The following is a 14,255-nucleotide window of genomic DNA, read 5'->3' on the forward strand; positions in this document are numbered from 1 at the left end:
TCACATTTTAGTCAAACTGAAATGTTCCCTTCCACATTTAATATTTTTTACACAGAAAATATAATATTTCACATGACAAATAAAGGAATCTAAGTTTTCTGATGAAAATAGGGTCTCAATTTTCATTGAAGTTTACCTGGTATACCTGGAAAAGTCAGGAAATTTTATTTTTCTGAAATTGAGTGGGAACTTTGCACGCGGCGTTAGACTTTGTGGCAAGGGGAGTTCTCTAAATAAACAAACTATATGAACTTCAATTAACAGATTTTAAGACATTAAGACATTCAATTAAGACATTTAAAATTTATCCATTTAAAATTTATGTCAGCGAAACTTTATTTGAATGAATAATGGTACTAAAAAAATATGTTGAAATAAATCTTTGTATAAATCTGTAATTAAATAAAACAGAAAGAAAAGTTCTCTGTGTACTCTCAATTTAGCTTTTATAGTTTTGATTCGAAACAAGTTTAGAGATGTTTAAAAATGGAATTTCAGCAATTTTTCTTAGTTTTTAAGTAATCTGCAGGTGCTGTTATAATTTTCAGCATCTGCTACCATTCTGAAACTTTTCTGCTACCAGAGTCAAAACTTGTAACCAGGGTTTATATTTGTTTTGTTTTTTTATTTAACAAAAAAATCAGATTTGTTTTACTTAAACCGGATATTTTTATATATTTATTTCTGCTTATTCTTAGTTAAATTTTATAATTATAATTGGTATGTTATTAAAAAATATATAATAACAATACATTTCAAACTATTTCACTACCTTAAAAATTGTTTAATACAAGCAAATGTATCATTAAAATTTATTGAAAACTGATTGGAAATTTGTTATTATTGAAATTGGCAACGGTTTTTATCTCTTTTGAGAAGTTTACATTTTTAAAAATGTTAATTCAATTGTTAAGTTTTAGGTTTGATATCATTTTTCTCTGAATATTTTTTTTTCATTTATTCATATTTTTATCATTTAATGCTGCAATTTGAAGTGCTGAAATCTCAACTAACTATGAATTTAAAACTGTAAACTATTGAATTGAATTACTCAATATTTAATTGTCAATAGGAAAAGCGTTATTCTACATCGTGATGACAAAAGCCAAACCCTAAGAAAAATTGATAAAATGGGGTGGCAGTTATTACCTCTCTCACCATATTCACCTGATGTTGCACCTTTGTATTTTTTTATTCTGATATCTGTAATATAGTGGCGAAAAATAAAATGTTCATGCTAGATGGCAAAAAGTTGTTGAAAATGAGATTGATTGCAACACTAACTAAAAACTAAATAAAAAAAATTATCTCTTAAATTACTTTTCCTTCCCTCTAAGGCATTTTGTTATTTTATTACGTAACTAACCGTTGTTGAACAACCGATCCAATTTTGGGTTCGCGGCTGCTAATGTTCGATTCTGTATCCTTGTAATTTTGAACCCAATCCAGAAGACAAGGAAGCTCCTGGATCAGTACTCCGAGAGGTATGATTTGTTAAAGGAACATGGAGGACTTTGTGACCCGACAGATTTAACACGCATTAGTCACCATTTATTACGCAGGGAGTCTTCGGCTGGCAGGGTTTGGACCCACGACCTCTTGGACATGTGCCCTACCAACTAGACTATCCTGGCCCTTTCCCTTTAAGGTATATACAGAATTTAGAATTGACATCAGTAGGAGGAGATTTGCATTAATGAGATTCTATTTCATAAATCATGGATCCTTGTTTATTTATTTTTTTTTAAAGGATGTACTGAGAAGTAACTCAACATAAATTTGAGGGATAATTTAAAAACTCATTTTATATAATATCTCACAGTTCTGATGAATATCATTAACTGCATAACTGCAATTTTTTTTTAATTTGATTTTTATAAAAATTATTTTGAATTTGGCTGACAAATGTAAGATTTTTTGAGGTAATGATTTAAAGGAAATATTTAAATTTAATTTTTTTCTCATTTTCTAATGAAAGCTCTTATAAAGTGCAATAATGCTAAATACTATTTAATAATATTGTCTCTGAAATACTTAATATATATTGTTAATACAAACTAATTACTGAGTAAATCAAATCATATGTCTTTTTCCCCAAGCTCAACTCACTCATGAATTTGTTAAGACCTAATTGTCAGTTAAATATCAAATGTAGAATAAATTTAAATGCGAAAAAAATTCTAAATTACTTTTAGTTGAGCAAGTCTTTCTTCATTATTTATAGGCACAAACTACATATTTAGCAAGTATTAAAAGTATTTGTATTTAACTAAACAAAAAACTAAATAAAGGTATAGTTAAAATATGCTTTTTAAACTGCAATTTATTTTGTGTACGGCGAATGAAAAGTTGTAATTTAAAATTTTCACTTTTATTTGTGTGCAGTTTCTTTCTTATTTTTTAGTTTATTTTGAAAATCATATATTTTACATTCCTCCCTTAGAATAATAAGAGGAGGGATTTTTTTTTAAAAAAAATCGTAATTTAAATCTGAAGCAAAGGCCATTTAAATATTACATAAGCATAATTCCAGTAATTTTAGGTCCCTTCTGCCCAAAAAACAAATTGAAATCCCGTCTCCCCTTGATGCTTAGGTAATTTTTGAATATTGTGTATAGCTGCCAACTCTACTGGATTTTCCAGTAGACTAGTTTCTCCTGGTCTACTGGTTTAATACAAATTCTCCTGGTTTTTGTACATTTTAGAAAATTCCCTAAAATTGAGTAAGTTTCCAAAAAAAAATCCCTATTGAAATAAGATTTTTGCACAGATTATTGCTTGTTTGAATATTAAAATAAGTATTACATCTATTATAAAGTTAGCCTCATTTATGAAAATTAGTTTAAAACTTTGTTTGTCCTAAAATGTTCTGTTTATTTTAATCAGAACTCCCTTTTTAAATAATTAAAAAAAATCTATTAACTATCTCTGATGAATTAAATGCCAATTACTATTCAAAATTATGAGTAAATGTAATGCATAACATTTCAAGTTCATTTGTTGTCCATCTTAACTGGAAAGCAGTTTTTCTATTTTGATGACTATAAAAATCCCTAAAATTCCCTATGTGTATTTAGTACATTATGCAACAATTATCGTGAAATTTATATTTCGTAAAATCTACTGGATTTCTTCCTATCCATGTTGGCAGTTATGATTGTGCAAATTTAACCCTTTTTCAAACATGAATTGCTTTGCACTAACATGTGCTCTTCTTTCAGAACTGGTAATTGTTGGCCTGTATGTTCCCACACTTGTCACCCTCTTGCTGGACCCCGATTCCCCCCAACAATCTTTCTCACCTGCGAGGCTAGCAGTTCACGAGTGTGCGCTCCAACAACTAATGAAGATAGGACCGCAATACCCGCACGAATTTCGAACGGTGGTGGGCTGCAGTGTCCGTCTGAAGAACCGCATAGAAGCCTGTATACGCATTGCCCAAGCAGGATCCTCCAACTTCAATAGAGACAATTCTTCCTCTCAAACACAGACTTCCTCCTCCTCTCCCACCATTAAACTCAAAATGGATTTCAGTAATTTTAGTAGATGAAAAAAGTCATAAAAGTTATTTCTTTTTTTTTTTTTTTCAAGGGCAGAAATGTGTATTTTTCAGACTTTTTGAGAATATTCTGTTAATAACTACTACTTTAACTAATAGGCGTAGCATAATGTGGTGTGTGGAGTACCAAAGCATTTGAAACTCGATATTTATCTAAACTTACTTATAACAGAATTTGTTAGTTTTTATCTGAAAATTCTTTCAATTAAAAATTGTAACTTTTGTGTTTTATTTATGGACTGAAAGAAATTATATATGTTATGCTTGAAGAATTATATATGTTATGCTTTATTATGTTATGCCCCCATGGCAGAATCACGGCGACATTGTGACAGAATGTTAGAATTCTTGCAGAAAGATTTTTTTTTTTTTTTGAAAAGTAAAAATAATAATTACTTTTCTTTTCTACAGTAATTTATGCGTAATATTTGAATCTTGTACAGTAGGGAACCGATTATCCGGAACCATCGGGACCATCGCTATTCCGGATAACTGATTTTTCCGGTTTTCTGAATTGCTACAAAAAGCCGTTTTTTTATTATTGTTAAATTCAACTAAAAAAAAAATTTTGGAAATAATCTTAAAAAGAAGAAAAAAACGATGAAGTAATATTATTCCAAATGATTGAATAATATGAATGGTTAATAATGATTATTTCCAAAATGAGGTGTAGGGTAAAAATCTTTCAAAAAAGAAAGAAAAATCCTAAAATCTTATGACGGAAAAAAAAAATTTTTTTTTAAAAATGGCAGGAAAATTCCTTGAATTTCGTTCCNTAGGGTAAAAATCTTTCAAAAAAGAAAGAAAAATCCTAAAATCTTATGAGGGAAAAAAAAAAATTTTTTTAAAAATGGCAGGAAAATTCCTTGAATTTCGTTCCGGTTTTTTGGTTTTCCGGTTTTCTGATTTCCGGATAACGGGTTCTGTACTGTATTTAGATAATCTCTTTTTGACGCTCTCAATTTACGATGATAGTATGGAAAATCGATGTAATGTTTTGATTGTATTTTCGGCACTTATTGATATTGATTTTCACCTGGATTTTAAATATTCCGATATATTTTTACCAATATATCCGAAATATCTGAGTATTTACTTTTTAAGGCAATAACTCTATCGAATTTTTGGCAGTTAATGCTATTAACTTCTCCACAGTTTTTAAATCAGATATTTTTTATCAGATATTATTTATTACAACAACGTAATCTCAAAACGAAATGCGCATTTGAGGAGCCCTATTTGCATGATTTCTTCGTCAATCTCTTTTCGGCAATTACTACTACATATTTCATGATTTTTAATTATTTTTATTATTGTGATGATTATTTACAAAATGCAAAGAAGAAAAATAATTTGTGCTCCTCCCCCACCCCCTTATAAAATGCAAGAATATCACCCATAATATTAGAATAAAAAATTATTACATGTTTTGCTAAAAAAAATGTTGCATAGTTTTTTTTTTTTGTAAACACGGCGTTTTTGTTATTTTAAATTTTTAACATATATGTTTGTTATTATTAAAAGTATCTTGCAGAAAGACAATAATGATAGGGAGATTTGTCGCAGATAGCTCGAAAAAATTCTGCCGCAGGTGTTATGCCTAAAGAATTATATGTAACCTAAAATAAACAATCTATTTTCTTTAAAAATTAAAAAAGTGTGCCCCCCCCCCCATGAAAAAAAGCTCTCTCAGGCCACGCCTTGGATTTAACTGGATCTAAATTTATTTTGAGACATTTATGTGTAAGCTTCATTAATTTCATTTCATTTCTTAATAGTTGCAGTTATTTTTAGAGCTCTCTCTTTGACTTTGTGAACATTTTGCAAGTCAAGCTTTAATGATTAAAGTTATATAGTTTTGCATTTGATAGCAAACTCATCTTGGTCTTTTATTTAAAATAAAATGTTACGATTTTGAAATAAATTCAAAAGACACTTTTATATGAACCTATTAGTGTTAACAGTCCCCTTTAGAAATTGCACTGTAAGCACACAGGAATTATTTATAGTATTTATTTAATTTATAAGTTTTATCGGTGACAGTGTAGAATATTGCAGCCCTAAAAATTTTAAAATTGACCCAAATACAGTTTTTTGCATTGTCAAAAAGAAAAATAGTTGTTTTTTTTACTATACATTAATTTTTATCTTACAAAAATTTTGTTAAATGTAATTTTCTTGTAATTTCTCATAATTATACTCTTTTTATATATACATTTTACTTTTTCACGATGTCTCAAATTTTTAAAATAACAGGAATGTTTTATTCATGATATTTTGTAATATATTTTTCTATTTTGTTTCTTGATATTGAAATTTAATATGCAAATTATTGTCTAAAATTTCTGATTTTGTCATTTATTTGTTAAAAGCAGAATCAGGACAAAATAACATTCCCACCAAAATCACTTTTTTTTGTCGACTAAAAAAAGAAAAGAACCCATTTAGCACCCCCCAACTACATTTTTTTCATTGAGTAAACATCAATCTACAGCTTTTTTTCAAACTTTCTAAAATGTAGCTTCGGACGCTGAATTTTTTACAGGAGTTTAACAAACATTATAACATGCAAACATCATTTTAATGCAATTACTTTTGTAAAATAACAGTAAGAGCTTTTATAATTTAATTTTCTTTAAAGCTAAAAGTTATAGAAGAAAAAGATACTATAATGATGATTTTAATGATTTGAAATAGTTTCAAATAGGCCCTTTTTGAAATTAAATTAGTTCAAAGAAATTGAAAAATAAATCATAGTTTTTAAAATGAGAAAGAATTTAATTAAAAAGTGACTGAATTTTATTCAGCCGTGATGGGATATTTATTTTTTTTTAAATTATTTTGACCCCAAAAAAATATAAAATGTTTTCCAATATTCAAATGTATGAATTAAAGCAAACCAATTATCAAATTTTAACTTCATAGGTTTATTAAAAATAGAGTAACTAGATGAAAAAATTTCATTTGTGAAGGACAAATTTCAAACACTATTTTGAATAAATAACTTTAAACAAAATACTTGAGTTTGCAACCAGTTTTGAAAATAATTATGTTATTTTTTGTTTTCAGTATTTTTGCTGTGACTTTGTTAGCTTTTGAGCATAATCTTATACTTGGTGTCAAATTTCTCCAAATAGAATAGGTCATAATATATATATATATGTGTGTGTATATATATGTTTGTGTGTATATATGTGTGNGTTTTTTCTTCTTTTTAAGATTATTTCCAAATATTTTTTTTCAGTTGGGTTTAACGAAAAAGAAACGGCTTTTTGTAGCGATTCAGAAAACCGGAAAAAATCAGTTATCCGGAATATCGATGGTCCCGATCGTTCCGGATAATCGGTTCCCCACTATGTATATATATATAGTATATATATATGATACTGTGAATGACCGAAATGGATGGTTGTTGACTTCCAGTGAATGTTGACAATCAAATTGTCGTTTTGATAAGTGTCTGAAATATATACTAATTTCAGTTAAGTGCCACTGCTTGGTATGCCATACATCAATGTTTTCTTAAGGTTCAGTGCCACTGCCCAGCATACATGTTTCCTGGTACACCCTACATCAATGTTTTTAAAGTTCAAGTACCACAGCCCAGGGCCAGGAGAGCCTGGTTGGTTGGGCACTGGGCCCATGTCCAAGAGGTCGTGGGTTTGATCCCCATCAGCTGAAAACTCCCCGTGTAGTAAATGGTGACTGGTGCACTTTAAATCTGTCGTGTCACAAAGTCCTCCATGTTTCCATTACAAATTATACCTCTGGGGGTACTGATCCAAGAGTTTCCTTATCTTCTGGATTGGTTCAAAGTTACAAGTCTACGGATTTGAACATTAGTAGTCGTAAACCCGAAATTGGGTCGGCTGTTCAACGACTGTTGTAAACCCAGTATGCATTTAACTGATACTCTGATGTTTCTCATAATCTATCCTCAGCAGATATTAAAATATCGAATAATTATAATTATATCAAGGAATAAAGTAATATCAAATCGGCTATAACAAATATTTCCGACATTCACCAAAGATTGTTGACATTCACCGGTGAAAGTTCACATTCTTTTGATTACGGTCATTCACAGTAACATATACATTTAAAAATCGAAAATTTTGTTAGGAAAAAGCCATCGACTCCTTAAGTTTTCTTTCTGATCATAGATCTTTTTTGTTAAAAATTGAATTTTGCTTCACTTTCTCTAATTTTATGAATTTTTTTAAAAAATAAAGAACTCTCTGTAATGGGCGTTAGTATTATGTAACATCTGCAATACCAATTTTTAAATTTCAAAAATTTTTAAACTTACTTAAGTTACTGAAAATTGGAGACTTTTATAATTAACAGAATTTACTTATGATATACATGTTGACAGAAGTTACTTTATTAACAAAAAATTACATTTTTGACAAAATTAAACAGACTCCATGACTTTATTTTGACAAAAATTATTAGAACTGATGGAATTTTTTTTTAAAAATTTTCTCAATGAGTTGCATTCATCCCCACTTAATTGTTAATCGATTAATGAGTTGTAGAGAATTAAGAAAAGTAATTGTTAGATTTTCTGTATTGTGCTTTAAAGAATGTTACAATTTCATTGCTTGTATGTGATATTGAGTAATTATGAATTGAATAATTTGTGTACTAGAAATTTTTTTTTAATTTGTAATTATTTTTTTTTATAACAATGAAGTTTTAGTGTATAAAATAAAGTTGCTATTATTGCTTATTCTTTGTGGAAAAGTAAGAAATTAAGATAATCATAGTATTTTTCAAGTGATATTGACTTTATTATAATATTTTTACGTAGAAATATCGTTTTTTGATCATCACTATAATTTGTTTTAAACCAGGTCGCATACATAATTTAATCATGCTTAGAAGGTGTACTAGTTTGATAATTGTGACATAAAATGAAAAGTATAATCTGCAAAAAAAGGTTTAATGAAACATTGTTCTGCTGAAAAATGAAAATTTCTTATATTCTTATTATATTGGTAAAAAATCAAACTTAAATGAAATTGGTTTCTGTTAAAGGAATATCATAGTGTCATTAAANCATCACTATAATTTGTTTTAAACCAGGTCGCATACATAATTTAATCATGCTTAGAAGGTGTACTAGTTTAATAATTGTGACATAAAATGAAAAGTATTATCTGCAAAAAAAGGTTTAATGAAACATTGTTCTGCTGAAAAATGAAAATTTCTTACATTCTTATTATATTGGTAAAAGGTTTCTATTTGCAGACAAAATCAAACTTAAATGAAATTGGTTTCTGTTAAAGGAATATCATAGTGTCATTAAATGACAGTATAGGTTCTATTAAACCATGTGTAAAATTATGCCGAAATTCAATATTAAGATGTTGAGAGAAACGCTTTTAAACTTTTAAAACCTATTTCTCGCATAAATTTATCCTTTTTCAGTTTAAAATTATTATCTAGTGTAAAACTATCCTTAAACTAGAAGATGTTAAGTCCTGTGTTACTTTGTATTTTTTATATGATGATGAGAAAATGCCATTTCAAGAATGAAAAAGTATTCAAAAAAATTCTTCAGCGTTTTGAATATGTGTTTCATTACGTATCTGCTTTAACTCATTAGTGACTTTTAAGTGTTGTTATTTTTTCAAGTGATAGAAATATGTCTTTATATTATAAGATAGTATAATAGGTACTATCAGTGTATGTTGATTATTCCCATTCATGAAATGCCAAAATTAAAAGACACGACCTGCTCATATGAGATCCACTATCGTTGACCCCCATTTTCATTTATATAGACCTTAGAGGAGAGATTTATGTAGAGAGAACCAGTCCCTCTTCCCTTGTTGCAAAGAACATTGTCCCCAGTGAACCCTATCCCCAGTCTTTTACTATGGAGGAGGATTGCCGAGCTTTGTTTTAAACAATAAAATTCAATAAAAGTGGTCGAATACTGCTGTGAAGAAAAATTCATAAAAGGAGGAAGTTTTACATTTCACAAATAAGATTTTTATACTCTTATAATACTGAAAGAAAACACAAATAATTAAATTCGAAAAGGATAAAACTTCTTTGAAAAAACGCGCTAAGAGGCTAAGATGGTTTTGTATAGAGGTCCAGGAAAAACCTGGACCTCTATACAAAACCATCGGGGTACTGAGGGAGATATTTTAAGCATTTGCTTCTCCCTCAATTAGAAATGGTTTTGTTTTTAATGGCTACCGAGGCCGGTACCCCCTGAAGACGTCGGCTTCGGTGGTCATATTTTTATTTTTATTTCATTCGTTTCTTGTATTTATACTCTTTTTCACTTTTAAACATTTATTTGCAATTTTGTATGTTAGCAAGTTAGGTTATGGAATGAATTAAATTGATTTTTAACTAACAAAATAGCTATTATTTTTTTATATTTTTATTTAACTTAATAGATTATAAGTAACATTTAACAGTTATAACAATTATAAGTAACATTTATTAGTAGTTAACTCTTGTTGGTATTTTCATTACAATTAAATTTCATATTGATATAAATATTCTGATATTTTCACTGCTTTTTTGATGTAGCACGTGCATCGGATTTGGCGCATTTTTTTCATGCCAATATTTTGCAAACAAATCGCTTTTTATTTTCGCTCTGTAACCTATATTGATGCGTTGAAATATATATTTTCTTTTAATAATTTCAAGAAAATTTAATTATATATTTTAGTTGTATAAACTTCATGTAATATAATTGTATAAACTTCATGTATTCTATATTACATTTCATGTAATATTGTAGAATTTTTTCGATCAAAAATAAAATTATATTTAAATAAAATTTATAAGCCGAATAATAATTTTTTTTTATTATTTAGAAAATTATTTTGTTATATAGGAAAAATTGTTTGGATAGTAATTTTTATTTAGGAAATTTTATATTTATTGCTGTATGTTTTTTATTCAGGAAAATATTCACTAGATTATTATAGGTCCTATTATTAACTAGTTATTATAGGTTGTCAAAGTTGTGGCTATTTGTTATTATATTTATTTTATTTTGATTTCTGAAAATAAAAAGGGAATAATTCTCTTTTTGATTATCAATAAATTTTTTTTATATAAAATGTTAATTCAATGTTTCAAACAACAAGTCGATAGTATGTTCTTATCAGGTATTTAGTAATACTTTTTTTAAATAAGGAGACAAAACCAAAATTTTTTATTTTAGTTCAAATACTTCTATCATTTTATGTTAACGTACTATAATTTTAATAGTATGCATTGTTTAAAATAAATTATTATCGCATGGCAGGTGAACTTGAAACCCAAATTATGGAACATTAAGCAATATTAATATTTATTTTAAAAAAAATAAAAATATTTTGTTTTTATCCGAAAAATTATGAATAACACTAAAACCATAAAAACGTTATGCAAAAGATGAACCCGTGTGTCTGATACCCGATTTTAGTTGCCCTGTTAATTTATTTTTTTAAGAAAAAAAAAATACACATTTAAAGTTAATTATAATCGCGTAATTTATAACTTTGGTTCAATTCGGTTTGTATCTTCGATTCAAAAAATAATTATTTTTATTTCATTGTTTGGCAGCATCATATTTAACTAATGTTATTAGCTTTTCTTGATTAAGCAATTAAAAGTAAATAGTTAAGCATAGTGCGCATATTATGATGTATTTTGATTTGAAACTTATCTTTTACAATCAGGAATGAAATTTAAAAAAAGAGAGAAAAATCTTCAGGTACTCTTAAAAATATTCCTGCGCAATGTGACGGCCAGTTATACATTTTTCGCCAAAAGGGTAACAACCCCCATCTTTGAACAAGTTTTCAGAGCTCCGACACTAGACTGGCTATCTCTACCTTATATCTCCTCTAAGATATAGACCACTTTGGGAATCACTGATCTAGACCAGGGGTTTCCAACTTACATGAGGTTGCAATTAAAATCCCCAGTTAAATGGCGGGCTGCAACTTTATCAGAATTTTATCTAGGACTCTTTAATGTTATAAGGAACATTAAATGCTACTGTCATGTTGTACAAAACAAAAGTATTGAATTACAAATTAAAATAAGAAGTAGATTTTTAAAAATATTTAATTGCATATTAAGAAATTCTGGGTACAATAACTTTAATGTGCACCTATGTGTTAAACAATTCATGTGCAACAGATATCAAACTGTTAAGATATAAAACTTAAAAGTATTTAAAACCCCTCCAGATTTTCTACAAAAAATGACAACTCATATATTATGGTTCGGCCCGCCAGTTGGTAAGCACTGATCTAGACAATCAGCTGTGGAGAACTTCAAAGCTCTTGAAGTAGTGAAATGGAACTGACCATTAATGCTGACAAAACTAAATATATATGAAGATAAACAGAGCGCTCACTACGGATACGCCCAGAGCCGGATTATACCTTTCGTAGGCCCTCCCCTCCTTCCCCCACTCCTCCACTCTTTTCAAAATATGTGCTAAAATTTTCTTCGTATGGAAACGTATTACGCCATTTTAGATGTATTAATTTCAGAAATGACTAAAAGGCGTAAAGCTTACAGTGATTTGTACGATAATTTCGATTCTCTTGTTCACAAAAATTTGTCAGAATCTGAGATTAAACTAAAAGCGCAAAATTTGGTGAAAATTTACTCATCCGATTTAGAGGAAAACTTTGTAGATGAATTTTTACTATTTTCAAATTTGTATGAACATAAATCTGCACAAGAAATGTTGAAGGCTCAAATTAAAGATAAACTTGTGAATACTTTTCCTAACGTTCACATTGCATTAAGAATATATTTGTCGATTCTTGGATCAAATGCAGAAGGAGAAAGATCTTTCTCCAGATTAAAATTGATAAAAAATTATTTTCGTTCAACAATGAATCAAGATCGTTCGGCATCGCTCGCACTTATGTCTATTGAATGCGACATTTTTCGTAGTTTGGAATTCGACAGCATAATACAAGAATTCGTTGAATCCAAAAAAGTAATATATTAGATCATAAAAATCTGCAAAATAATTTATTACCGAAAAAATTTTTTTATTTTTGTATCTTCATAATTTTGTGCAAAATACACTTGTTGTTTTTAAAGCTAAATTATTTTTGTCAACAAATTTTTTTCTCCCAAGTTTTTCGTAGGCCCTAAGCACGTGCCTAGTGTGCCTATAGGTTAATCCGGCCCTGGATATGCCTGATCTTGCATGTGAATGAATTTGAAGCTGTTGATGAATTTAAATATCTTAGGACTACTTTAACCTGCAATAATGACATAAATACCGAAATCGATAACCGTTTAGCAATGGTTAAAAAACCAACTAAAAAGTAAATTTCTTAAACAAAAGACAAAAATTAACACATACAAAACACTCCTATGCAGGAATGTGATTCTTCCGCCGATTCGCGCTTTTTTTTCAGATTTTTCCGCTAATTTCCGCGGAAATTTTTTTTTGCACAAGTTAAAATATTTAATGAGGAATTTAATTTTCCGCTGAGCAAAAGTATTGAAGTCCTCATTCCTCCCTCTGAGGTTTCTCTAAAAATCATTTCCTTGGGATAAAACTGGTTGACCTTTATACAGGGATGAGATTTTTTCGCTTTGTCTCTCGAATTTCAGCCTTTTTATCTGAAACTCCGATTCTCTAAATGTTAAGTTTTTTTATTTTTTATAAATGTGCCATTTTTTTAAAAAAATTAAGTTGTTGAAATAAAATAATTATATTTATTTACGATTTTCAAAGATAAACAGAAAATTCAAACTATGTCCTAGCTGCTAACCCTTCCGCATTTTTACTTATTTTAGCTATTTTCTCCGATTTTACGCACAGAAAATAAGATTTTCCGTATTTTTATCCCGTCCTCCGGATAGCTCGTATTTTTGTAATTCAGGCGTCGCTGCTTCCTGTTTTCTGGCGTGAAAGCAAACGAAAAAAAATCGAGGTGGATTTGCGGTGAAAATATTTATTTGCTCATTCAATTAATCTGGTAAATATTTATTTAATGTGTCTAGCCAAAAACAATACAAACAAGCCTTTTAGAAATTCCAAGTCCAGGCTCTGCAAATGTCTCGATTCTTATTCCAGCGATTTTAATATCAATCATAGATTTTCGTATTTACCTGATTTAAAAATTGCGCATTGCGATTCTTATTTACGTTATTTAAATATCATACATGATGATTCTTATTTACGAGATTTAATCCAATATCGCGTTTTGTATTTATGCATTTTTAAAATCGCAATTTTATTATGAAGCATCGATTTTCGCACTTACCTGATTTTGCGATTCTTATTCAGGCGATTTAAATATCGTACATTGCGATTCTTACTTTCTAGATTTAAAAATCCAATATCACGATTTGTATTTACGGGCTTTTAAAACCCTATGTAGCGATTCGTATTCACGCGAGCTTAAAATTCAATGTCGTGATTTGTTTTTTGCGGTTGTGATATCAAACATCGATTTTCGTATTTATACGTGCTTAAAAAATTAAACATTGGGATACGTATTCGCGTGATTTAAAAATTATGCATCGTGATNCACGCGAGCTTAAAATTCAATGTCGTGATTTGTTTTTTGCGGTTGTGATATCAAACATCGATTTTCGTATTTATACGTGCTTAAAAAATTAGACATTGGAATTCGTATTCGCGTGATTTAAAAATTATGCATCGTGATTCGTATTTACGTGATCTAAAAAT

The 14,255-nt window shown here is 28.7% G+C and overlaps 2 protein-coding genes across 3 annotated transcripts in view; one reads left to right on the plus strand and one right to left on the minus strand.

The window, feature by feature from the left end:
* LOC107439530 (HEAT repeat-containing protein 5B) overlaps positions 1–3,790 on the plus strand; it is a 116,180-nt gene extending 112,390 nt beyond the window's left edge. For both annotated transcript variants that reach the window (XM_043052959.2, XM_071182937.1), the window contains exon 37: positions 3,222–3,790. In XM_043052959.2, the coding sequence (XP_042908893.1) occupies positions 3,222–3,550 (329 nt within the window). In that variant the 3' untranslated portion in view covers positions 3,551–3,790. The remainder of the gene's footprint in view (positions 1–3,221) is intronic.
* Positions 1–14,255, minus strand: part of LOC122272596 (monocarboxylate transporter 12) — a gene marked incomplete at its 3' end in the record, with an annotated part of 552,146 nt that overhangs the window by 398,464 nt on the left and 139,427 nt on the right.

Source organism: Parasteatoda tepidariorum, chromosome 7, assembly GCF_043381705.1.
Source record: "Parasteatoda tepidariorum isolate YZ-2023 chromosome 7, CAS_Ptep_4.0, whole genome shotgun sequence".
Classification (NCBI taxonomy): Eukaryota; Metazoa; Arthropoda; class Arachnida; order Araneae; family Theridiidae; genus Parasteatoda; species Parasteatoda tepidariorum.